The sequence below is a fragment of the Monodelphis domestica genome, chromosome 2 (genome assembly GCF_027887165.1).
Source record: "Monodelphis domestica isolate mMonDom1 chromosome 2, mMonDom1.pri, whole genome shotgun sequence".
NCBI classification, from domain to species: Eukaryota; Metazoa; Chordata; class Mammalia; order Didelphimorphia; family Didelphidae; genus Monodelphis; species Monodelphis domestica.
In genome coordinates this window covers 410,244,049-410,271,738 of record NC_077228.1, presented here as the reverse complement: position 1 = coordinate 410,271,738, position 27,690 = coordinate 410,244,049, and the positions used below count along the sequence as shown (strand labels likewise).

General features: G+C 36.2%; 1 protein-coding gene across 3 annotated transcripts in view; it reads left to right on the top strand.

Moving 5' to 3' along the window:
• AHI1 (Abelson helper integration site 1) overlaps nt 1–27,690 on the top strand; it is a 278,473-nt gene that overhangs the window by 212,522 nt on the left and 38,261 nt on the right. For all 3 annotated transcript variants that reach the window (XM_007484594.3, XM_007484595.3, XM_007484597.3), the window contains 3 exons: nt 1,506–1,574; nt 21,455–21,617; nt 23,564–23,664. In XM_007484594.3, the coding sequence (XP_007484656.1) occupies nt 1,506–1,574; nt 21,455–21,617; nt 23,564–23,664 (333 nt within the window). The remainder of the gene's footprint in view (nt 1–1,505; nt 1,575–21,454; nt 21,618–23,563; nt 23,665–27,690) is intronic.

The window sequence follows — 27,690 nt, the reverse complement described above, 5'->3', positions numbered from 1 at the left end:
ACTAAAATTGGGTCCTAATGTTTGGACTAACACTCCAGAAGCTATGCCTCTTGCTTCATGTACAAAGAGATGGAATTCTTTGTTGTAGTCTTGAATACCTAAGGCTGGAGCTGTTATGATTGCTTCTTTGAGCTGTGCCAAGGCTTGAGATGCTCTTTCATTAGTTTCAAAGGTTCTGTGACTGTGTTTTTGGTTAAGTCCATAAGGCATTTTGTTATTTGGCTATAGCCTGGGATCCATTGTCTACAGAAACCTGTCACTTCTAAAAAGGCTCTCAGTTGTTTCTTAGTCTTTGGCACACTGAGCTTCAGTATGTCTTCTACTCTTTTCTTGGAAATTTTTCTCGTCCCCTTTTCCAAGATAAATCCTAGGTATTCCACTTTAGGCATGACCCATTGTAGTTTGGATTTGGAAACTTTGTGACCTTTCTTATATAGCTGTAGGAGGAGTTTTTTACTGTCCTGGTAACAAACTTTAGCAGATGGGAATGCAAGAAGAATGTCATCCACATAGTGCAAAATTTTGCTTTCCTTGAATCGGATGTTCTGTAAATCTTGTTGAAAGATTTGGCAAAATGTGGTTGGGCTATCACAGAATCCCATTGGTAAATTCCCCATGTCATCATTTCCTTTAGTTGCATCATCTCCTCTTTTATAGCTAAAATCATCACAGCCATTTCATTATCTTTTGCTTTTTTTTCCCAAAATTAGATGCACACCTATTTTTAGGGCATAGAATAATTTGGTTACGAAGAATAATGCTCCAGCATATGTGGGAATGAATGAAATCAAGCGATACATACTTATATTCAGCCACTGCAAAGTTTCATAGATGCTAAGCAGAAAATAAATATAATACAGAATCGTGACAAACAATAAGTCGTAAAACATATACAAGAAATACGCAATCCAAGCTAGATTACCCATGGCAAGTAATAGTTTCTTTGCCGTCTTGTATCTTGAAAAGCCTTTTACAAAAGAAAAAAAATTTTAAGTCTGGCCCTTTAAGAGTCCCCTCCTCCCTTCAGGAGGAGTGGTTTCTTTTGGGCGTGGTATCACTAGGCAGATTAGTTGCACTCAGCACTGCTCTCAAAATGGTTACTTTTCACAGTCACACAGGCTTTTGAAATGTATGCAGGCCCAACTTCTCTGATAACTCCAACTGACTGCTTTTTCCCAAATTCTTGACGAAATAGGTTGGAAAACCTAGCTGGCTCTGCCAAAAACTGTAATATTTACTGACAGAAAGGACAGATGGTTGATTTCCTTAGTTTACTCTGTTCATTTTGTAGATGAAGAAACTGAGAACCAAGAAGTTAATTAATTTGCCTAATGTCACACAGCTAGTGTCATAGGCAGGACTACAGCCTAGGGCTCTGGATTTCTAGTTAAGCGCTCTTTCTGCTTTGTTACTATCTTTCTTATATGTTACAAAAACAGTGTGTCATTTGGATTTAAATATTTTGCTAAGCGTTCAATTAATGAAATTATTTTTTTTCCTTCCAGAATGGTGACTCTCCAATAACATTACCTAAATGGATACAATCAGACAGTTCATTGCTAGATCCAGAGACAGTAAGTATTATACAAATAGTCACGTTCCATATATCTATGGATGCAATATGGATAAGGGGAAGTTTTTATGAGAGACAATGTGGCATAGGAAGAGAGAGAGTTGGCTTTGGAGGTTAAAAGACCTGAGTTCGGGTCCTGCCTCTAAGATTTTGTGATCCTTGATAAGTCTCTTAAACCCTCAGTGCCCCAGGCAGCTCTTTTAAAGAGGAGTTTCCAACTCTGGTATGAGTTATGATGAGCCTGTCTAGAAGGAAACTTTTTTATATGCATCTGCATGTTGACCTCTGGAATTTATTTCATCTTGCATTGAGTATGTGAGGTTTACTGAAAGCCAAAGGATTTGGGGATCAAAAAGGGTTAGGAGCCACTACCACATGAAATTGCAGAAAAGATACCAATCTGCATTGTGAAAAGGTATCCCCTGCACTGATGAAATGATAGATCTGGTGAGAAATATAATTAATATACAGGTTTTAGGATCAGTATTCAAGAGACTCTCAGAAGTCTTCTCTAGAGCCAGAATTCAAAATCACTGATTCTGTGGCACTCAGCTTCCCTTATGGTCCACCTTTCATAGCCTTTTGTTGACAAGTGATATCACTGCTTTATCTCAACACAAACAAAAACTATTGGTCTTGAAGAAACATTGAAAAATTAATATCATAAGTCTTTCAGAAGAACATGGCAACTCAAAAAATATAATTTGATAATACAGGAAATAATACAAGGAAACTTCCCAAAACTTAGTCATACAGAAAAGAAAGTAGAGGGAGACTTCCAGGTAAGCACGGCTGCAGAGTAGACGCAGCTTGCTTCCTCTCCTCAGACCCAATGACACAGACAACCTCAAAAGACCCTCCCCCCCCAAAAAAAAACAACCTTCCTCATAAAAACAGAGGGACCTCACACTAAAGCACAGGACTGAAGGTAAGTGGGATTCTGGCATTTCCACAATATAAGGGAACGAAAAGCTGACCTACCCTCCCCCACCACACCGACGGGAGCCAGAGTTTAAGTCAGCACTGGCCAGAATCAACAAGTAAGGGAGGGGCACCCCAGGATTGAACAGTGAGCAGCCCCAGGTCTGGGGACCAGACTAAGACCACCAAGGACCCACGCCTGTCAGTAGTAACACCCAAAACCCTGGCAGGCAGGCAAGGGGAAATCAGATCTCAGCACCCAGAACTAGCTCGCTATAATCAACAAGTGCACGAAGGGATCCCCTGAAGTAAGCAAGGGGCACCCACAGGTCTTGGGAGTTAACTAAGACCACCAGAGATTTACATCTGAGAGCAGTAACACAAGAAACGCCAGCAGTCAGGGGAGGGCAGACCCTGGGCTCCCCTGGGAAGATAGCGCAGCTGCGGAGAACCGATATTTAGCCCGATGCTAAGGGGGTGACCTTGGATACATTTTATGGAGGGAAAATACAGAGGAAATAGAATAGGAAACACAAACAAATGCTCCAAAACCTTCCAAAACAAATGGAAATTACACTGAGAGCAAGCCCTCCTCACTCAGATTTCTGACTAGAAAGGGGAGGGAAAAAAAACATAGAGATGGCAAACAGTGCACAGGAACAACAGCCTCCCAACACCAAGAAAAGCAAGAAGAAGGGGGTGACCTTGGATACATTTTATGGAGGGAAAATACAGAGGAAATAGAATAGGAAACACAAACAAATGCTCCAAAACCTTCCAAAAGAAATGGAAATTGTCCACAAGCTCTAGAAGAATTTAAATTGGAAGTTATCAAAAAGATGGAAGCCTTCTGGCAGGAAAAAATGGTAAATAATGCAAAAGGAACTCAGCAATCTGAAGCACAAAAACAAGCAATTGCAAAAACAGCTTGAAGACTCAAAAAGCAGGACAGATCAAAATGAAAAGGAAAACCAGTCTTTAAAGGTCAGAATCAAGCAACTGGAAGACAATGATCTTGCAAAAGAGCAAGAATTAAGCAAAGTCAAAACACTAAGAAATTAGAAGATAACATAAAATATCTCACTGAGAAGGTGACAGACCTGGAAAACAGAGGAAGGAGAGACAATCTGAGAATCATTGGTCTACCAGAAAAGCCAAAAATAAACCACAATCTTGATATCATAATAAAGATATCATCCAAGAAAACTGCACGGAGATTTTAGAACAAGAGGGCAATATAGGCATTGAAAGAGTTCACAGAACACCCTCTACACTAAATCCCCAAAAGACAACTCCCAGGAATGTAATTGCCAAATTCCAAATCTTTCAAGCAAAAGAAAAAAATCTTACAAGAAGCCAGAAAAAGACAATTTAGATATAAAGGAATGCCAATCAGGGTCACACAAGACCTTGCAAATTCCACACTTACCAACCATAAGGCATGGAACATGATATTCAGAAAGTCAAGAGAGCTGGGTCTTCAACCAAGAATCAGCTATCCATCAAAACTGACTATATACTTCCAGGGGAAAGTATGGGCATTCAACAAAATAGAATATTTCCAGGTATTTATAAAGAAAAGACTAGAGCTCTGTGGAAAGTTTGACATCCAAACACAAAGAGCAAGAGAAGCATGAAAAGGTAAATATGAAGGAAAGGGAAAAGGAGAAAAATGTTATCTTTTTCTTTTATTCAAACTCTCTTCTATAAGGACTACATTTATATCAAATTATATATAATAATATGTAGGGAAAATGTAATGTATAACTCTCAAAAATTGTATGCATCATTAGAGTAGTTAGAAGAATCACTCATAGGGAAAGATTGAGGCATCAAGACGATATGGAGAAAGGGGGGAGAAAGAAAGAAAGAGGGAGGGGGGAATCGTTGATGATATTAAGATATACTTCAAGAAATAGAAACAAACTAAATAGAATAACCTTTGTCACAAAAAGATACACATGGGAAGGGGAGGGGAAGAATTCTCCTATAAGAAGGAGAGGAAGAAAATGTGAATCAGTATAGCTTAAACCTTACTCTCAGTGAAATCTCTGAGAGGGAAAAACATCTAGATTTATTGGGATCTTGATTTCTATCTTATCCAACAGGGTAGTAAAGAAGGAGAAATTAAGGCAGGGGAAGGGGGAGGGAGTATAAATAAGGAGGGGAGTAGAGGGGGGAAGGGAAGGGAACAAAAGGGAGGGGCTAGAAAGGGAAGCATATCAAGGGAGGGGACTAGGGGGACTGATCTAAAGTAAATCACTAGTTTAAAAGGATATAGCTAAAGAAGAAAGGTCAGAATTAGGGGAGGATATCAAAATGCCAGGGAAATCACAAGTGACAATCATAACTTTGAACGTGAATGGGATGAACTAACCCATAAAATGTAGACGAATAGCAGAATGGATTAGAATCCAAAACCCTACCATATGTTGTCTTCAAGAAACACACATGAGGTGGGTAAATACTCACAAGGTCAGAATTAAAGGATGGAGTACAACCTTTTGGGCCTCAACTGATAGAAAGAAGGCAGGAGCTGCAATCATGATATCTGACAAAGTCAAAGCAAAAATAGACCTGAACAAAAGGGATAGGGATGGTAAATACATTCTGTTAAAAGGGAGTATAGACAACGAGGAAATAGCACTAATCAACATGTATACACCAAATGATATAGCACCCAAATTTCTAATGGAGAAACTAGGAGAATTGAAGGAGGAAATAGACAGTAAAACCATATTAGTGGGAGACCTGAACCAACCACTATCAAATTTAGATAAGTCAAACCAAAAAAATAAATAAGAAACAGGTAAAAGATGTGAATGAAATCTTAGAAAAAATAGAGTTAATAGACATATGGAAAAAAATAAATAAGGACAAAAAGGAATACACCTTCTTCTCAGCACCACATGGCACATTCACAAAGATTGATCATACACTAGGTCACAGAAACATGACATACAAATGCAGAAAAGCAGAAATAATAAGTGCAACCTTTTCAGATCATAAAGCAATAAAAAGTAATGATCAGTAAGGGTACATGGAGAGTCAAATCAAAAATTAATTGGAAATTAAATAATATGATACTCCGAAATCAGTTAGTTAGAGAACAAATCATAGAAACAATTAAAATTTCATTGAGGAAAATGACAATGGTGAGACATCCTTTCCAACCCTATGGGATGCAGCCAACGCAGTGCTCAGAGGAAAATTCCTATCCCTGAGTGTATATATTAACAAATTAGGGAGGGCAGAGATCAATGAATTGGAAATGCAAATCAAAAAACTTGAAAGCGAACAAATTAAAACCCCCCAGAAGAAAACCAAACTAGAGAATCTTAAAATTAAGGGAGAAATTAATAAAATCTAAAGTGATAGAACTATTGAACTAACAAATAAGACTAGAAGGTGGTACTTTGAAAAAACAAACAAAATAGACAAAGTACTGGTCAATCTAATTAAAAAAAGGAAAAAAGAAAAGCAAATTAACAGCATCAAAGATGAAAAGGGGGACCTCACCTCCAAAGAAGAGGAAGTTAACACAATCATTAAAAACTACTTTGCCCAATTTTATGGCAATAAATATACCAATCTAGGTAATATGGATGAATATTTACAAAAATATAAATTACCTAGACTAACAGAAGAAGAAATAGAATTCTTAAATAATCCCATATGAGAAAAAAGAAATACAACAGGCCATCAAAGAACTCCCTAAGAAAAAATTCCCAGGGCCTGATGGATTCACAGGTGAATTCTATCAAACATTCACAAAACAGCTAATCCCAATATTATACAAAAAATTTGACATAGTAAGCAAAGAGGGAGTTCTACCAGATTCCTTTTATGACACAAACATGGTGCTGATCCCAAAGCCATGCAGGTCAAAAACGGAGAAAGAAAACTATAGGCCAATCTCCCTAATGAATATAGACGCAAAAATCCTAAATAGGATACTAGCAAAAAGACTCCAGCAAGTGATCAGGAGGGTCATCCACTAAGATCAAGTAGGATTTATACCAGGAATGCAGGGCTGGTTCAATATTAGGAAAACCATCCACATAATTGACCACATCAACACGCAAACCAACAAAAATCACATGATTATTTCAATTGATTCAGAAAAAGCCTTCGATAAAATATAACACCCATTCCTATTAAAAACACTAGAAAGCATAGGAATAGAAGGGTCGTTCCTAAAAATAATAAACAGTATATATCTAAAACCATCAGCTAACATCATCTGCAATGGGGATAAACTAGAGGCATTCCCAATAAGATCAGGAGTGAAACAAGGATGCCCATTATCACCTCTATTATTTAACATTGTACTAGAAACACTAGCAGTAGCAATCAGAGAAGAAAAAGAAATTGAAGGCATTAAAATAGGCAAGGAGGAGACCAAGTTATCACTCTTTGTGGATGATATGATGGTCTACTTAAATAATCCTAGAGAATCAACCAAAAAGCAAGTCGAAATAATAAAAAACTTTAGCAAACTTGCAGGATACAAAATAAACCCGATAAGTCATCAGCATTTCTATATATCCAACACAGCTCAGCAGCAAGAATTAGAAAGAGAAATCCCAATCAAATTAACCTTAGACAAAGTAAAATACTTAGGAATCTATCTCCTGAGACAAACAGAGGAACTATATGAACACAACTACAAAACACTCTCCACACAACTAAAACTAGACATGAGCAATTGAAAAAATATTAACTGCTCATGGGTAGGACGAGCCAATATAATAAAAATGACCATACTACCCAAACTTATTTATCTATTTAGTGCTATATCCATTGAACTTCCAAAAAAAATTTTTACTAACTTAGAAAAAAACATAACAAAGTTCATTTGGTAGAACAAAGGATCAAGGATATCCAGGGAAATAATGAAAAAAAAAATACAAAGGAAGGTGGCCTTGCAGTCCCATATCTCAAACTCTATAATAAAAGCAGCGGTCATCAAAACAATTTGGTACTGGCTAAGAGGCGGAAAGGAGGATCAGTGGAATAGACTTGGGGTAAGTGACCTCAGCGAGACAATATATGACAAACCCAAAGATCCAATCTTCTGGGACAAAAACCTACTATTTGATAAAAACTGCTGGGAAAACTGGAAGACAGTGTGGGAGAGATTAGGTTTGTATCAACATCTCACACCCTACACCAAGATAAACTCAGAATGGGTGAATGACTTGAACATAAAGAATGAAACTATAAGTCAATTAGGTGAACACAGAATAGTATACATGTCAGACCTGTGGGAAGGGAAAGACTTTAAAACCAAGCAAGACATAGAAAGAGTCACAAAATGTAAAATAAACAATTTTGATTACATCAATTTAAAAAGTTTTTCTACAAATAAAACCAATGTAACCAAAATGAGAAGGGAAGCAACAAATTGGTAAATAATTTTCATAACAAAAACCTCTGACAAAGCTCTAATTACTCAAATTTATAAAGAGCTAAGTCAATTGTACAAAAAAATCAAGCCATTCTCCAATTGATAAATGAGCAAGGGACATGAACAGGCAGTTTTCAGCCAAAGAAATCAAAATTATTAATAAGCACATGAAAAAGTGCTCTACATCTCTTATAATCAGAGAGATGCAAATCAAAACAACTCTGAGGTATCACCTCACACCTAGCAGATTGGCTAACATGACAGAAAAAGAAAGTAATGAATTCTGGAGGGGATGTGGCAAAGTAGGGACACTAATTCATTGCTGGTGGAGTTGTGAATTGATCCAACCATTCTGGAGAGCAATTTGGAACTATGCCCAAAGGGCGATAAAAGACTGTCTGCCCTTTGATCCAGCCATAGCACTGCTGGGTTTGTACCCCAAAGAGATAATAAGGAAAAAGACTTGTACAAGAATATTCATAGCTATGCTGTTTGTGGTGGCCAAAAATTGGAAAACGAGGGGATGCCCTTCAATTGGGGAATGGCTGATCAAATTGTGGTATATGTTGGTGATGGAATACTATTGTGCTAAAAGGAATAATAAAGTGGAGGAATTCCATGGAGTCTGGAACAACCTCCAGGAAGTGATGCAGAACGAAAGAAGCAGAACCAGAAAAACACTGTACACAGAGACTGAAACACTGTGGTACAATCGAACGTAATGGACTGCTCCATTAGTGGCAATGCAATGTCCATGAACACTCTGCAGGGATCTAGGAGAAAAAACACCATCCACAAGCAGAGGACAAACTGTGGGAGTAAAAACACCGAGGAAAAGCAACTGCTTGACTACAGGGGTTGAGGGGACAGGTTTGAGGAGACTCTAAATGAACACCCTAATGCAAATACCAACAACATGGAAATGGGTTCGAATCAAGGACACATGTGATACCCACTGGAATCGTGTGTCGGCTATGGGAGAGGAGGTGGGAGGGGTGGAGGAAAAAATGATCTTTGTTTCCAATGAATAATGTTTGAAAATGACCAAATAGAATAATGTTTAAAAGGAAAAAAAGTTACATGAGAGAACAGATAAAAGGATAACAACATTATAAAGTGTAATGAAGGCAAAGAGAAGCTATGTTTCATATGCATATTATTCATATCTTCTTATGACAACTTATATAGCACCTTTTCCCATTTTACAACCCACTGAGGTAGTTAATGAAAGTATTATTAATCCTATTTGATAGATAAGGAAACAGTTTCGGAAAAACTAAGTGATTTGCTTTTAATCACATGGAAACAGTCAAAGCCAAGATTCAAACTGAGATATTCTGATTGTTACAATGTTGCCTCCAATGTACTCTATTTTTAATATATGTATGTTTCCTTTCTTCCATTCTTTTTATTCTACTTTATATCCATATACTTTTCTCCTGCTATTTGAAATCAACATCTTCAAATCTTTGCCTTTTATCTAATCTCTTGCTTTATCTATTGTGAATCAAAAATAATTTTCCATTGTGTTAAAAATAATTAAAAAACATTTAAAAACAGAAAAAGAAAAGAAAGTACAAATCAAAAAATTATATATTTAAATTAAAATAATAGTCCCAACTTCAAGATATATATTAGTTTAATCTAATAATTCCAATGAAAAACAACAAATTCTGCAATCAACTAGAAGAAAGACCTTCAGATTTAAAGTTTAAAAAGTTAAATAATATAAATTTATTCCAGAACCCCATTGAAGCCACTAGAGAGAACTGGAATGATATATTCCCAAAAGCAAAAGCATAAGATACTACTCTAAATTACATATCTTGTAACTTGAACCCAATCAGTAGAAAAAATGGACATTCAATAAAAGTGAAGCATTTGATCCATTAAAAAGATGAACACAGGCAGAGTCAAGATGATGGTCTAGAAGGAGCAGAAGTTCAGATCTCTGAATACCCTTCCTTACCAATCACAAAGCGAATACTCCTAGGGGACTGAAAATCAAACCTAACAACAAGACAGAGCCAAGGAACCCTCCTGCTGGACTCAATTCAAGAGGTATGCCCCCACCCAAAAGCTGGAATCCAAGAACACTGGGGTTTAAGGAGAAGGCAGAAGGAAGGTCCCAGGACTCCTAACCCCCACCTAGAGAGCTAAGCCTCCAGTGGCAGCGGGAACCTTTGGGCAGGCAAAGGCACTGGTCTGGAGGGTGTAACTTGCAGGCAGGGCTGTGCCAGGCTCAGAACATCAAACACAGGTGGCTGGGAAGGAGCTGGAGAGGGAGCATAGAGCAGGCAGCCTGGTCAGAGCTGCAGAGAACCTCCATATTGTTTCAGCCTTCCAGGAGATTTTGGCCTCAGAGCACACCCAGCCCAACCCAGATGAACTTAATCCCATCAAAAATCTTCAGAGGTCAGGGAAGCCCAAGTTCCAAATCTCCTCCCCCATAGACTGCTGGACTTTAATCCAATCAAAATCCTCCAGAGGACAGGGAAGCTCAAATTCCAATCCCCATCCCTCACAGACTGCACAGAGAGATCTCCTGACAAAACTCCAAGAGGGGAGACTGACAGAAAGCCCCAAAACCAAAAAAATGAAAGGAGCAAGAGCACAGACATATACGGGGAGCAAAGAAGGAGTAAATATGAGCAAACAACAGAAAAAGAAGAAAGAAATTACAATCAACAGCTTCTGAACAGGCATCAATCTAAGAGCAAACAGAACAGAGGAGGCAAGCAAAAAAAGAGAAATCCCAGCGAATTGGATACAGGCTTTGGAAGAACTCAAAATACAATTCAAAACACAATAAAGAGAGGCTAAAGACAATTGGGAAAAGAACTTAAAAACTAAGATAAGTCATCTGGAAATAGAAAATAATGTCTTGAAAGCCAAAATCAACCAGCTTGAAAATGAGGCAAAGTAGATGAAAGATGAGGCAAAGAAGATAAAAGATGAGACAAAGGAGATGAGAGATGAGGTAAAGAGAATGAAAGATGACCTCCAAAGAAAATCAGACCAAGAGAAGGATAACCAAAAAGCCAGGGATGAAATCCAGTCTTTAAGAACCAGAATACAACAACTAGAATTAATTGACCTCACAAGGCAGCAGGACACTATAAAACAATACCAAAAGAATGAAAAAATTGAGGAAAATATGAAGCATCTCATTCACAAAACAGAGGATTTAGAAAATCTTTTGAGGAGAGACAATTTAAGAATCATTGGTCTACCAGAAGACTATGACAAAAGAAAAAGCCTGGACATAATACTACAGGAAATTATCCAAGAAAACTTCCCCGATATTCTAGAACAAGAGGGGAAAATGGAGATTGAAAGAATCCACAGATCACCTCCTGTACTTAATCCCCAACTGACAAACACCCAGAAATGTTATAGCCAAATTCAAGAACTACCAGACCAAAGAAAAGATATTACAAGCTGCCAAGAAGAAGTCATTCAGATACCATGGAACCACTGAGGATAACGCACGATGTGGCTGCATCCACACTGAAGGCCCGAAAGGCATAGAATATGATATTCCAGAAAGCAAGGGAACTAGGTCTACAACCAAGAATCAACTACCCATCAAAACTGACTATATTCTTACAGGGGAAAGTATGGTCATTCAACAAAATGGAAGAATTCCAAGAACTTGTAAAGAAAAAACCAGACATAAACAGAAAGTTTGATGCCCAAGAACAGAACTCAAGAGAATCATCAAAAGGTAATTTAAAAAGAAGGAAAAAAGAAAAACAAAACAAAAAAAACCCTTTTTTTAAGAGACTCAATAAGTTAAAATGTTATATATCCCTATAAAAAAAGAGGTCATTGGTAACTCTTAAAAATTGTTATCACCTGGTCAGCTAGAAGAGTTACACTTAGAGAGAGCAGTGACAAACTATATAGGATGAAATGACAAGACATAAATAGGTATATAGATATATATGTATTCATAAATGCATATACATGTGTGTGTATACACAACTAGAGCTAAAAAATGAGGTTAATACTAAAAGAAATGGGAAAAGAAACAAAAGGGGGTAAATTTATATGTCACAAAGAAGCTCATGGCAGGAGGGGGGAGAACATCAATACACTGGAAGGGTAAAGAGGTTGGAGATAGGAAATACTCAACTCTTGCATGCATTGAAATTGACCCAAAGAGGAAAAAACAATCCAATCCATTGGGGCAGAGAATAGATTTGCTCCCGATAGGAGAATAGAAGGGTAACAAATGGACTGGTGGGGAGGGAAGCAGTACAAGGGAGGGAGAGGGTGGGGAGGTAGTTTTAGAAAGATTGCAGGGAAAATAAGGGAGGGAATAAGAAGGGAGAGGGTAGAAAGTGAAGTAAAATAAGGGTGGGAACTAGGGGGACTGATTAAAAGCAAACATTGGTGTAGAAGGGAATAGTGAAAGAAGAAAAGGCAGGACCAGGAGTAGAAAGCAAAATGCTGGGAAATACACAGCTAGTAATCATAACTCTGAATGTGAATGGAATGAACTCACCCATAAAATGCAAGCAAATAGCAGAGTGGATTAGAAACCAAAATCCTACCAGATACTGTCTACAAAAAAAAAAAAAAACACATGAGGAAGGTAGATAAGCATAGGGTGAAAGTAAGAGGATGGAGCCAAATCTATTGGGCATCAGCTGATAAAAAGAAGGCAGGAGTCACAATCATGATATCTGACAAAGCCAAAGTAAAAGTAAATCTAGTTAAAAAGAGATAGGGCTGGTAATTACATCCTGATAAAAGGCAGTATAGACAATGAGGAAATATCAGTACTCAACATGTATGCCCCAAATGGCATAGCATTCAAATTTCTAAAGGAGAAACTAGTAGAGCTCAAGAATGAAATAGAAAAACTATACTAGTGGGAGACCTAAACCTTCTTCTATCTGAACTAGATAAACCAAAAAATAAATAATAAAGAGATAAGAGAAGTGAATGAAATCTTAGAAAAATTAGAGTTAGTAGATATATGGAGAAAAAGAAATAGGGACAAAAAGGAATAGACCTTCTTTTCAGCAGCACAGAGTACATTCACAAAAATTGACCATGTGTTAATAAACACATTGGAAACAAGTACAAAAGAGCAGAAATAATAAATGCAACCTTCTCAGATCACAATGCAATGAAAATAATAATTAGTAAGGGTACATGGAGAAGTAAATTGGAAATTAAAAAATACAATTCTCCAATTAGTAAGGGTACATGGAGAAGTAAATTGGAAATTAAACAATACAATTCTCCAAAACTGGTTAGTTAAAGAACAAATCATAGAAACAATAAGTTCATTGAAGAAAATGACAATGATGAGACATCCTTTCAAAACCAATGGGATGCAGCCAAAGCAGTATTCAAGGGGAAATTTATATCCTTGAGTTCATACATTAACAAATTAAGAAGGGCAGAGGTCAATGAATTGGGCCTACAAATTTAAAAAACTAGAAAGTGAACAAATTAAAAATCCTCATATGAAGACTAAATTAGAGATCCAAAAAATCAAAGGAGAAATTAATAAAATTGAAAGTCAAAGAACTATTGATTTAATAAATAAGACTAGAAGCTGGTACTTTGAAAAAACAAATAAAATAGACAAACTGCTTGTCAGTCTAATTTAAAAAAGGAAAGAAAAAAAACAAATTGACAGTATCCAAGATGAAAAGAGAGACCTCACCACAAATGAAAGGGAAATTAAAGCAATCATTAAAAACTACTATGCCAAATTATATGGCAAAAATTATGGCAATCTAGGTGATATGAATGCTTACAAAAATATAAATTGCCTAGACTAACAGAGGAAGAAATAAATTACCTAAACAACCCCATATCAGAAAAAGAAATTGAAGAAGCAATCAAAGAATTCCCTAAGAAAAAATCCCTAGGTCCAGTAGGATTCACAGATGAATTCTATCAAACATTCACAGAACAACTAATCCCAATATTATACAAACTATTTGACAGAATAAGCAAAGAATGAGTTCTACCAAATTCATTTACAATATAAATATGGTACTGATCTCAAAGCCAGGCAGGACATAGACCAATCTCCCTAATGAACATAGATGCAAAAATCTTAAATAGGATACTAGCAAAAAGACTCCAGCAAGTCATCACAAGGGTTATTCATTTTGATCAAGTGGGATTCATACCAGGAATGCAAGGATGGTTCAATATTAGGAAAACCATCCACATAATTGACCATATCAACACACAAACCAACAAAAATCACATGATTATCTCAATTGATTCAGAAAAAAGCCTTTGATAAAATACAACACCCATTCCTATTGAAAACACTACAAAGTATAGGAATAGAAAGGCCTTTCCTAAAAATAATCAACAGCATATATCTAAAACCATCAGCAAACATCATCTGCATTGGGGATAAACTAGAAGTCTTCCCAATAAGATCAGGAGTGAAACAAGGATGCCCATTATCACCTCTATTATTTAACATTGTACTAGAAATACTAGCAGTAGCAATTAGAGAAGAAAAAGAAATTGAAGGTATTAAAATAGCAATGAGGAGACCAAGTTATCACTCTCTGCAGATGATAGGATGGTTTACTAAAAGAATCCTAGAGACAACCAAAAAGCTAATTGAAATAATCAACAACTTTAGCAAAGTTGCAGGATACAAAATAAACCTGCATAAGTCATCAGCATTTCTATATGTCTCCAACCCATTTCAGCAGCAAGAATTAGAAAGAGAAATTCCATTTAAAATCACCCTAGGCAATATAAAATACTTAGGAATCTATGTCCTGAGACAAACACAGGAACTATATGAACTCAACTACAAAACACTCTCCACACAATTAAAACTAGATCTAAAGAATTGGAAAAACATGACAGCAAAGGAAAGTAATGAATGCTGGAGGAAATGTGGCAAAGTCGGGACACTAATTCATTGCTGGTGGAGTTATGAATTGATCCAGCCATTCTGGAGGGCAATTTGGAACTATGCCCAAAGGGCGATAAAAGACTGTCTGCCCTTTGATCCAGCCATAGCACTGCTGGGTTTGTACCCCAAAGAGATAATAAGGAAAAAGACTTGTACAAGAATATTCATAGCTGTGCTCTTTGTGGTGGCCAAAAATTGGAAAATGAGGGGATGCCCTTCAATTGGGGAATGGCTGAACAAATTGTGGTTTCTGTTGGTGATGGAGTACTATTGTGCTCAAAGAAATAATAAAGTGGAGGAATTCCATGGGAACTGGAACAACCTCCAGGAAGTGATGCAAAGCGAGAGGAGAAGAACCAGGAGAACATTGTAAACAGAGACTGATACATTGTGGTACAATCAAACGTAATGGACTTCTCCATTAGTGGCAATGCAGTGATTCTGAACAACCTCCACATTCAGAGGAAAAACTGTGGGAGTCGAAACACAGAAGAAAAACAACTGCTTGAATACATGGCTTGAAGGGATATGGTTGGGGATGGAGACTCTAAATGAACATCCTAGTGTAAATATCAACAACATGGAAATAGGTTCTGATCAAGGGCACATGTAATACCCAATGAAATTGTGAGTTGGCTGTCAGAAGGGTGGGTAGAGGGGAGGGAGGAAAATAATGTGATTATTCTAACCAAGGAATAATGTTCTAAATTGACCAAATAAACTAATTCAAAAGGGGGGTGGGGGGGAAATGAACAGAATATTTTTACCTGAAAAAGCCCTAAACAATAGAAGTTCAAGAAAGAAGAATAAATAAGCAGAACTTCTAGGGGGGAAATGAGCTCATTTTGAGAGATTATTTTTAAAAATACAAAGAGAAACACTAGTCTGTCTGATTTTAAAAAGAAGTAGAAAGCATTGAGCCATTAAGAAATAAAGATATAATTAACTTTTAAAATAAAGATTAAAAATAGCATTTTAAAATATAAGACAAATGATGTTTGAGAAATAGGCCAAAAACATGCTTTAAACCCCACAACTCCTCCTATAGGTAAATCAATGTATTTTTGTAGGACTAAATTCCAGAGTGAGAGGGTAGAAAAATATAAGAGGTGAGATGACATATAGAAGGAAATATGTGGAATAACCAAATTAAGGCCATTGGTGATAAGTGAAAGGAAAAGAACTCTTATAGTCTCTCAGGAAGAAGAGTAACTACAGGAACATGGACCCTTCAAACAGGAAAAATAAAGGAGGGATATTCTACAAAGTCAATACCATAGAATTGTTTTGTAGGGGGAACTCAAATTAGGCATGTCTGAAGCTTTAATTCCATGAGGAACATAAAGAATCTAAAGAAGTAATCTATTTTTTGCACATTATTAATCAAAGACTAAAAATTCATATTAGAGAGAACTTGAATATAATTGATGCTGAAGAGAATATGGTTAACAAATTCTTGGGAGAAAGGCATAAAAAACAGAAGATGGGAACAAAAGTTAGAAAGAATTGGAGGAAATTAACCAAATGGGATGGGAAAAGTACAGGAAAAGGGGTGGGAGGGGTCAGGAAAGAGAATGAATCAGTTAAGTAAAACTTTCAAACCACCAAAACAAGGGAATGGATTGACAAGTGGAGTGGGACGAAGAAAAAACTAGAGCAATAGGTTTCTATGATTTATTCATTCTTTATTAATTCTCTATTTTAGATATGTTTTGTGCTTTCTGAACTGCTAACTATTTTTTATTGTGTTTCAGTATGTAAATGATGTATTTTCTGCCTCCCCCTACTCTTTTTAAACAATTTCTCTGTACTTTGACACATGGTCATTGTTTATAAAAGTGCCATATGGTGATGAGAAACATGTATATGCTTTAGTGGGCTCATTTTAAAGACATCATAAATTGTTTAGCTCTAATTTCTCCAACAATTTCCTATTTATCTGAAAGATTTGTCCTGTTCTCAGAGAGAAACATTGAAGTTTCCCACTATTATTGAGCCTCTGCTATGTCTTTTTGAAATTCAATTAATATTTTCTTTATAAGATTATTTTTTAAAAGTAGGGGGAGGCAGAAAATACATCATTTTTAGACCATAACACAGTAAAAAACAGTAAGCACTGGGGGCAGCTGGGTAGCTCAGTGGATTAAGAGCCAGTCCTAGAGACGGGAGGTCCTAGGTTCAAATCTGGCCTCAGCCACTTCCTAGCTGTGTGACCCTGGGCAAGTCACTTGACCCCCATTGCCTAGCCCTTACCACTCTTCTGCCTTGGAGCCAATACACAGTATTGACTCCAAGACGGAAGGTAAGGGTTTAAAAAAAAAAAACAGTAAGCACTTCAGGAATCACAAACAAAAGGTATACCTAAAGTAGAGGCTTAATATAATAAATCAGAGAAACAATTATTTTGTAACAATTATAAGGATAAGAAAACATACAAAAATTTCTGGGATGCAATAAAAGCTTTCCTTAGGGAAGAAATGGTAGCCTTAATAAAATAGATAAACAAAATAGAAAAGGAAAAGATTAATAAGCTGAATATAGATTTCAAAAGTTGGAATGCCAAAAATAAGGAAGCCTTCCCCCCCCCAAAAAAAACACCAGACATTTTGAGAACTAAATCAGGGAAATATACTAGTTGGTAACAAGAACAATTATAGAACTGATAAAACAAAAACAAATTCTTTTAAAATTCAACAAAAATTATGAACCTTTAGCTAAATGGATTTTAAGTACAAAAATAAAAACAACAGAACAGTAAATTAATAAGATGAAATCACAAGAAAACAAAAATAAAAAATAATTACAACCTACTCCACACATTTACATGCCAACAAAACTGAAAACTAAAAGGAAATAAATGATTACCTTCAGAAACACAAAAGGCACAAAATAAAAGAATACCAAATATAAGTTTTAAATAATTTGAACACAAAAAAGTTAATAGAAACAAAAAACTACAAAAGTGGAGAGAAAACTCCTAATCCTAATGAATTTAAGTAGAGCGCTCTTAGATTTTCAAATAAATAACTAATACTAATCAAATAAAATTATGATAAAAAATAATAAAGTACTTTATTACACTCTCACTACATACAGAGAGATTTATATGCCCTTAAAGCTAAACCACTAATCCAGGGAAGGATAAGGCAAGAAAAGGGACTGTAGAGAGTTATCAATAATTAATATTTATGCAAAAATTTTAAAGAAAATCCTAGCAGAAAGACCACTACAATTTATCCACTTAACTACTCATTATGACCCAGCTGAATTTTTTCCAGAGACACAAGAATAGTTCAACTTTCAAAAAACAATCAACATAATCACATTAAAAATTAAATCATCCCAAACTACAGAATCATCTCAATAATTGTTTAAAAGGCCTTTGACAAAGTGCAATACTCATTGAAAAAAAGGAAGGAAAGAATGGAGGAAGAAGGAAGGAAAAGAAGTTAATCAGTATGTAAACAACTTAAGAATACCAATAATATAGGGAAAGATGAAAACTGCTAAGAAAACTGAAAAGCATTTTTTCACAAATCACTGCAGGCCTAGACCAGCATCTTACACCATATACACCATATGAGTCTTTTTCAGATGCCTCAACTAAAAAATAGTATTAAAAACAGCACGTACCTCACTGGATTGTTGTGAAGAAATATATTGGGAAAGTACTTAAATGCATTGCTTGACACAAATAAATGCTTTTTCCCCTACCCTTACCCCAATCAAACTACTAAAGGGTTACTTTATAGATCTAGACAAATTAATAAAATTCACTTAGAACAAAAAAGATCAAATATCTGAATGTAGTTTCAAAGGGATGGAGACCATACAAGTAAGATCTAGAAACAAATTGAGCAGTGATTAATAAACCCAAATTCTTCATTGTGAATAATGCTTACTCAGCTTTGGATACATTGTATGCTTTTCAATTATTTGACAGTCATTTTTAAGAGACAATTAAATGCTAGGCACCGGGGATACAAATATAGAAACTAAACAATCTTTTTCACTAAAGGAGTTTAGGTTCTAATGAGACAACATGTATAAACATATACAAAATATACAACATTTATATATATCAAATTAATTTCCAGGTTTCAGAGCAGTTATTGTTGAATAAGAAGTTCTACTAATAGTTTATATAATTGGGAGCCCAGGACCTCAAAATCCTATGATAGTCCTTTCTCATTGTGTGATCATAGGCAATTCCCTGAGTTCTCAAAATAGAAAAGGAAAAGATTAATAAATTGAATATGTATTCTTAGACATGTAATACCAACAAACAAATCTCCCCTCCCCCATAAAAACAGAACACAAAAGAAGCATTTTGAGAACTAAAGGAGTGGAATATACCAAATGGTTGCCAAAAAGATTATAGAACTGATAAACAAAGCTAAAACATTTTCTTTTAAGACTCAACAAATATTATGAACCTTTGGCTTATCTGATTTTTTTTGAGTGTTCTCATTAGGTAGAATAATTCTACTTTCATTGCAGGATTTTTGGTAGAAAAGCACTTAAACAGCCTTAGAGTACTAAATTAAGGCAAGTAGGTGTTATTATAACAAATATTCTTGTAGGCATTGTTATTCCTCCAAGCATTTCCTGCAGTTCTTGAGGAGACTTGAAAGTAAGATGCATGAGGTTTCATACTAGATATATTTCTGGGGACAATGGAAGAAAAGACAAGGAGAAAGGATCTTAGTCAAATTTTGATTGGTTTCCAAGCTTTATAACTTACTTCATAAGCAATAACCCTGGGGAGAAGAAAATTCAAGGACTGAAAAACAATAGGTGATATTTGTATAGTACTTGAAATTTTATAAGATACTTTATACATGTTATTTCAGTGGATTCTCACAACAACCCTGTAAGGAAATCATTATTGCCCATTATTATGCCTTTTCTACACCTGAGGAAAAACAGACTCAGACACATTATGTGATTTGCCCATCTAAGCTAGTAAATATTGGAGTTAATATTCAAACCCAGGTGCTGCCTCATTAGAAGTCCAGAACTCTTTACCCTATTCCAAACTGCCTTTTTCCAAAAGTTCTGGTAGCCTAAAAAGCAACCCATAGTCAATAAGTTTAAGAACCCCATAGTAAAGTGGGGAATTGTATTTTCCACACTATTAGTAGTTAGTATAGTTCTGAAGAGCTTACCTTTGTGTGATTCTGATGGATCTGTTTTATGAGGCTGTTTGAAGGATTTACCTGTAATTATGTATTTGATTATATATGATTAACTGTATATTTTACAGATATCTTAGATCTTGAATAGCAGAGAAGCAGTGTGGCAAAGGGTTTAGTTAAAGCATTGACCATGGACCTCAGAAGACTCAGGTTCAAATATTGCCTCTGATACTTATTATTTATCTAATCATGAGAGTCACTAAATCTCAGAGTGTTCATCTATAAAATGAGGGAATTCAACTGGATGGCCTCTGAGGTTACTTTCAACTATGATTCAATAAATTAAATTGAAAAATAATCTTCCCTAAAATGTTAAATGTACAACCCAAATTCCAAATAAATCATAAGCTTCCAAAGTGAAGTAAAATAGTGATAGGTAGGCAAAATTAAGAGTAGATGAGCGAAACGGAACATTGAATGGAAAAATAAAGAATCCAGTATTTATACAAATGTCTTTATGGTATACTAGACCAAAATATAAGCTCTTGATAAATTCCTAATAAATTTATTGGAATTCGACTGCCATCGCAGGCCTTTTCGCTATAAAGACATGAGTTTGAAATCTGTCCATATTTCCCTTAATTAGTATAAGTTCAATTTTCAAATCCTATGAAAAGTAGAAGAAAGGAGAAACATTTACCACTATTTTAATGATGATTGTAGACATGATTTACTGTAATGCCTCAATCACATATTTACTATATTTAATAAGTTCTTCCATCATTCTTTATGGCTTCCAGGAAAGGGGTTCAATAATGTTGATATGCACAAATGAAATCGTTATCAATAATTATAATTCCTATACAGATTGTAAGGATCCTAATGAAAAGATTTTTTTTATTTTAAATTCTTAGGTGATAGAGGATTTTCAGAGAGCAAATGAAAATTTTTTTATGTAAATTATTATGTAGACATTCAACATATAAATGTTTATACAGAAATTTTTTTCTTCCAAAAAGGCATTAACAATAAACCAAGTGGTCAAAATAAAGCTTTACAATCAAGTTTTCCATTGGGGGTTTCCTTTTAGTAAAACTGTCAAAGTGTTGAATTTATTCAGACACATCTGCTACACACAAGGATAGAATGGGATCTAAAGGAGGTGATACAATTCTAAGAAAGCGAATGTTCAAGCTTTTTTTCTCCCCATCACCTTCACAAGTAAATTGCTTGAAACAACTAACATCTGCTGTTTTGAAGCTAATCTTAGTGTATTGAATGCTCTTAACCATTTCTCAATCCCACAGTCCTTTATCTTGCTTCTCCTGCTGCGTTCCCACCACCCCTGATCCCATTAGCAAACCTTGAGACAGCCTCAGCCTCACCAAAGTGCAGCTTTGGTTTCAGCTGCTTTTCTGCAAGAGGAAGTGAATGTTGGGGGTTTTTCTCTGTGGCACTGTTGTGATAAAGCTGTGGTGGTCTTATCTCTCTTTTAGGTAGTGGTTCTTTATGACTACACAGCGCATCGATCAGATGAGCTAACCATCCATCGAAGTGACATTATCCAAGTGTTGTACAAAGATAATGATAACTGGTGGTTTGGCAGCCTCGCAAATGGACAACAAGGTTATTTTCCAGCTAATTATGTGGCTGGTGAAAGTAAGTTTTATGCTCTTTTCCTGATATATTAATGTGGGTATAACTGATGGCCTAAGATTTTTATCATTTTTTGCTGTTTAATTTACAGAGCTGATCATAGTATCAGAGATGTAGTGCTGGGAAAGGACCCAAAAGGGGATCTAGTCCAACCCCTTAATTTTACAGATGATCAAATTGAGGTCCAGAGAGATGAAGTGACTTCTATGTAATCTGAATGTGTAAATCATCAACCTGAGGTGTCTGTTCATTTCATACTCTCCTCTCTGAAACAGAAAAAGAGTAGGATTGCTAACACATTAGAAATCCATTGTGTCTGAGATTGGGCAATATCTGCCTCACTGTCTGTCATCACACAGTATCCCTCCAGTTATCAACCTCCTTCCCCATCCCCCTTTCCCCAGCCACCTGCTTCACACAATTTTGGCAGCTCTCAGCTTCTGACAATGTCTCCTCAGTTCTCAAGCACCTAAGACCTCCAAAGTCTGACTCCCACCTTGTAAAGTTGTAGGTGTCAATCTCAACCTGTTACATGTTAAAACACAAACACCCTCGCCTCCACAATAGATTGTTTCATTCCCCCAAGAAAAGGAAGATGAAGGCTTTATTTTACAAAATGTAAGCTAATCTAGAAATTCTAGATCTGACCAGCTCACACCTGTTGACTATCAGGTCCCTAAAGGTGAAAATAAAACTGACATCAATATAAATTGGACTTGAAAAGAAAAAAGAAACTAAAACAAAAAAAACACAACAAACAAAACAATAATGTCTCATCTCAAGGGCAGTAAATTAATCTTCTGTAGAAGTAACCATCTGGGTGGCTCAGCAGATAGAGTCAGACCAGAGATGGAAAGTCATGGGTTCATATCTGGCCTCAGACACTTACTCAAAGCAAGTCACTGAACCCCAGTTACCCAGTCCTTATTGCTCTTCTGCCTTAGAACTGATACTCAGTATCAAGTCAGTGCAAAAGGTAAGGATATGAAAAAAAATCCAACTTCACCACCACTGTTTATAGGACCTCCCCTTAGCTTCTAATATCCTTCCTCCCTAATTACTTTGTATTCTAGCATTTTGTATTTATTTTCTTTATGTTTATTCTGTATTTATTTACAGCAGACACATATTATTTGTTGCCTTCCCTGTTAGATTATGTGCCTCTTTGAAATTAAATAAAGTGGCTTTGTTTCTGATATTTGTGTCCCAACACTGAGAACACACTGCCTGACCCACAGAAAGTGATGAATTAATGCTTGTGTGTAATGCAATCATTCATTCTTGCTGGTGGAGGCTAATTCTTTAGCCCTGAGAGTTTAAAATATATATGGATGCTTATGCCCTAATGAATCTCTGAATGCCAGACATTGTAATAAAGTGGAAAAAAAATTCAGGCAATATGGAGGAAAGTGTTTGGAGGCAGCCTTATCAATCCCCAGAACAGGTTGTATTTGACAGCTCCTTTCTTCTATTTCAGATTACACAAATATTCTAAAAGCCCAACAATATAGTGATAGTGTTAGGAATTCTAGCTGTCTATCTGTGGATATGGCAAGAAGAAAGCTGGTTAAGGATAACCATTTGTTATTATTAATTTTTTCGAGATTTGTAGTTTCTTTGGTGACTTATACATTATACTGTTATAGTACTGTATTATATATTATATATACACATGTATACTTGTATATTTATAGCATATGTGGATATATTTGTATGTAAGTATATATTTACATATATGTGCTTTGTGTGTGCATATATTTGTGCATGTTTGTATGCACAGGCATTTTGTGTTCATATACAAATATATCTATGAATAGATAGATAATATAGTCATTAAGAATATATTAGTTGTTAACTTCATTAATAAAATCTGCTTTATTTAACCCCTCACTGTTCATGACTCCTGCCTGGAGATCTTGTATATCATATTGTTGTGTTTTTAATCCTAGAACAACATGAGGCCCAGGCATCAGAGGTAATACAAGGATCTTCTTCCTATATATCTGCTAAACAAACTGAGGAAGAAAAGAAATCTCCAACTCCACAAGAGGTAAATATTTTAGAGAAAGGGAGTTTTTGTGCTTTGGATGTACAGTAATCCCTCACCTATTGCAGGAGTTACATTCCAGATCCACAAAGTAGCAACGTTATATTTATTATATTATTTATATATATTTAAAGGTTTTATAAACCCTTCCCACTCTAACATAAACCTTTTCCACACTCTTATTAACCTTTCCCATACAAGAAGGGACACTGAGATAAACACCGAGCCAATCAGCACCCAAGATACAGAACACAGCATTATGATTGGTCGCCTTTCATTCCATTAGCCAGTAGCGTACGATGTACAATCTCAGGTTGGCAGAGTGGAGTACTACATTTCCATTATGTACAGTACAGTATTCATCCACAAAATCTTGTGATATAATGAAAACCCTGGGATACAGAATTATATATATATATATATATATATATATATATATATATATATATTTTAAACCCACGATACAGTGAAGCTGTAATAAGTGAACCATGATATGGCAAAGAATGACTGTACATTTTTATTTGAATTCTTTTCAGTTGAAAAGTTAAATTGTGAAAGTGATTGAATCCTTTTCTGATCCCAGCCCTTAGTGAAGCTCTGTTAGGGTAGTAGACAACTAAGGGACAGCCGTTGCTCATGATACCCACCTGACTCCCTGTTGCATCCAGGGCCACTTAACCTGAACTTATGCTACTATTTTATTGGATTCTGGGATCGGGCCTGCCTGTCTCCAGGTGGGAAAATGAAGCTAAGTAGTCCCAGGTCATTATGACCAGCTCAGAGTTAAATTAGTCTTTCTCTTAGTAATGCACTTCACTCTGATTTGTTCCTGCCTATTCCCATTTAATCTTGGGCTCAACTACTATATTTATTGAAAGGGCTTTAGAATTCCTTTAGTCCAAGACTGTCCATTTGACAGTTGAGGAGACAAACCTCTGAAGGTGAGATGACTTATCCAAACCACACAGATGCTAAGTGCTGGTCTAACTCCAGGTCTAGCACTGTCCATGTACCATGCCACCACCCTGCATTGTGCTCTGGTCCTTCCACCTTAAAATTCTGTTTCCACTGAATCCCGTTTTCCCTTGCACTAAGGCATCAAATGCATAATGCTTGGGTGTCCCGAAGATAAACTCTGCCTTCCTGGACTTCCATGGATCACTTGGTCCAACCCTGCTTAGACGAACACTAAGTGCTCTCCTAGGATGAGGACTTTCTGTAATGGTGCTGGTGTCCTGGACCAGTCCATGCCGGTCTCCCCGTTTCAGACATACTTTCTGACCTGTACCTCTTGGGGCCCATCTCTAAATAGCCAAGCCCTGGTCATTGTCCATGGCCTGTCGCTTTTTCTTGACCCTGTAGCAAGCCTAGAGTTCCAGACCTGGGCTTCCCTTTCCTGACCTCTCAACTCAGATTGATGCAACAGACATAAAATATCTACCATATGCAGAATACATCCTCAGCCCAAACATTTTCACATTCTCTCTGGTTAATAAAATCAGAAAGAATTTTAAAACTTGAGGATTCTGGGTTCTTTAAGACTTCCAAATGCAGCACAAATTCTAGAAGACTGCCCAGTCTGGGCCCTATGACACACCGTATTCCTCTCATCTGGAGACCCTTCTATTAAAGTTAGGAGAGAGCATCCCTGGAGGGTTCCTGGGTCTTGTCAGTCACAAGAACTAATGAAGACAGCTTCTTCATTTTGCAAGGGAAGGAGTAAGGGGAGGGGGGGCTGGGGAGACATTTAATCTAGTTATATCTATCAGTGAAGGGATTATCCCCACTGATAGAGTCACAGGTCTTCTTAAGTACTGAAGAATTATATTCAAGCCCTAAATAATAGGGTGCAAGTTTAAGTGCTATGGTATTTTAGATGGGCAACTAGATGGTATAGTGGTTAGAGTACCTATCCTGGAGTCAGTAAGACACAAATTCGAATCTGACCTTTTACACTAGCTATGTGGCCTGAAGATTAGAGAATATGTGTATGCTGTGTGTATGTGTGTGTGTGTGTGTGTGTGTGTGTGTGTGTGTGTGTGCCTGTGTTTCTGTGTTTGGTTATAGTTATTGTGTCTAGGGATTTGTTATTGATATATCCAAATTCACATACTATTGTCCTAGTTAGTATATTTTTTTTCCATTTAGAAAAGCATGATGTATATAGGTAAGTCAATATGTAACCAATTATTAAGTAGAAATGAGAAACAACTTGTAAAAAAAAAGATTTGTGGAATAGATCTGGGTTCTAGTTCCACCTTTACCATGTGACATTGGTTAAATCACTTACCCTTTCTAGTCCTCATCTGAAAATAATAGGATGGAATTTGATGGACCGCTAGAACATTTTTAATTTTAAAATTCTATACATTCATAATATTCCTAGACAGGGAAAAGTACATGTGTGCTTTTTGTAAAAAGTACTTATGTAAAAAGAAGTCCATGAGAAACCATATTATTCTCCCAAACAACCAAAGATCTCAGAAACAGGATGAGTCATGAGGCTTTGAGCCAAACCCTTAAGAAATAAATGAATGAGATTTCCATCTTGAAGAGAATTCCAGTATGATCTTTTTTCTTGAGGTATATACTGGATGTCCCAAAAGTGTTAGTGCAGTTTTAAGCTTTAATTTCTAATAAAGCTATATAAGCTTTTAAATAATGAAATAGCTAGTACTAAGACTTTTGAGATACCCTGTATTTAAATACTTCAGTAAAACAGGTTTTGTTTCATTTTATCATGATCCCAGCTCACCCATCTAGCCCTGGTCCTATCAGATAAGTGTTTCCTGTGCAAGTGGTAGTCATATTATCATCATATGTAAGTATGCCAACAAATAAAAAGGGAAGTAATCTTTGATAAGAAATTTCTGTAGAACTATGGATGGATACAGTGATTCATAGTCATAGGAGTAAAGCATTTAAGAGTAGGAAAGAATTTGGAGATGATTAGAATTAAAAGTCTTCATTGTTCAAAGGAGCAGGGACTTCAGTGACTTTCCCAAGGTCACACAACTAGTTAGGTGTAGGATTAGAGTTAGAATCCAGCTTCCTTGTCTCTAAGTCTAGTATGGTCAAACCTTGCTCCTCAAGGTTTTCAGAACTCCTTGAATTTGATATTCAACATATTTTTATGAGAAAAAATTGTCGTGGTATTTGACATCTGCTAGGCACTGATGTGCTTGCTAGAACTTGTTGGCATTGCAATCTTAGGAAGCATGTGGCCACTCTAGCCGAAACAAAGGATCACATATTAGTTCAGGAGCATAAAGAAGAGCTCAGCACTGAGGGGCTTCAGACACTTCAAAGGGAGCAGCAACAGCTGGTGATGGAGGAGTTTTCTTCAGGTGAGAAGGAAGCAAAGGAGGATGTCCCCATTTCATTCATCAAGGAGAAGTGTGCAAAATGGGTGAAAGTGCAAAACTTTGTTGAAAAATATCACCCTGATGAAGCTTTAACAAGCAGAATTATAATTATAATTATGATTATAATTATAATTATATGTGTTAAATTACCAGGTCATTTCCCACCTTAGAGGAATTTTGAAACACAGAAAAACACAAACATCATTGGATAGGTTTCCTAAGAAACTTACACCTGAAGAATCTGAAACAAGGTTTGGTGGTGATGGACAGAGACGAGAAAGGACCCCAGACAGGCAGTTGCCCTCAGATATTATGGAAGAGGACTCCTCTTCCAGACAATAACATATCTCACCCACCATCCTCTTAAGCAGTGAACTCTAATCATTGTTTTATATTTATGTCCATATATTATCAGTGTTTACTTAGTAAAATAAAACTCCATTAATGCATATAATGCCTTATAAAATTTGGGTTTTCTGGGTGTCTGGAAGAGATTAATTCAATTTACTTTATCCCTTATGGAAAAAATTCATTTGGTACTTGACTTGCCTTCTGGAACAAATTAATGATGAATAAATAACAAGGTACTTTGTCTGACACTACAACTGCTGCATTTCTGTCTTTCAGCCATTTCAGTGGTGTTCGATTCTTCATGACTCCATTT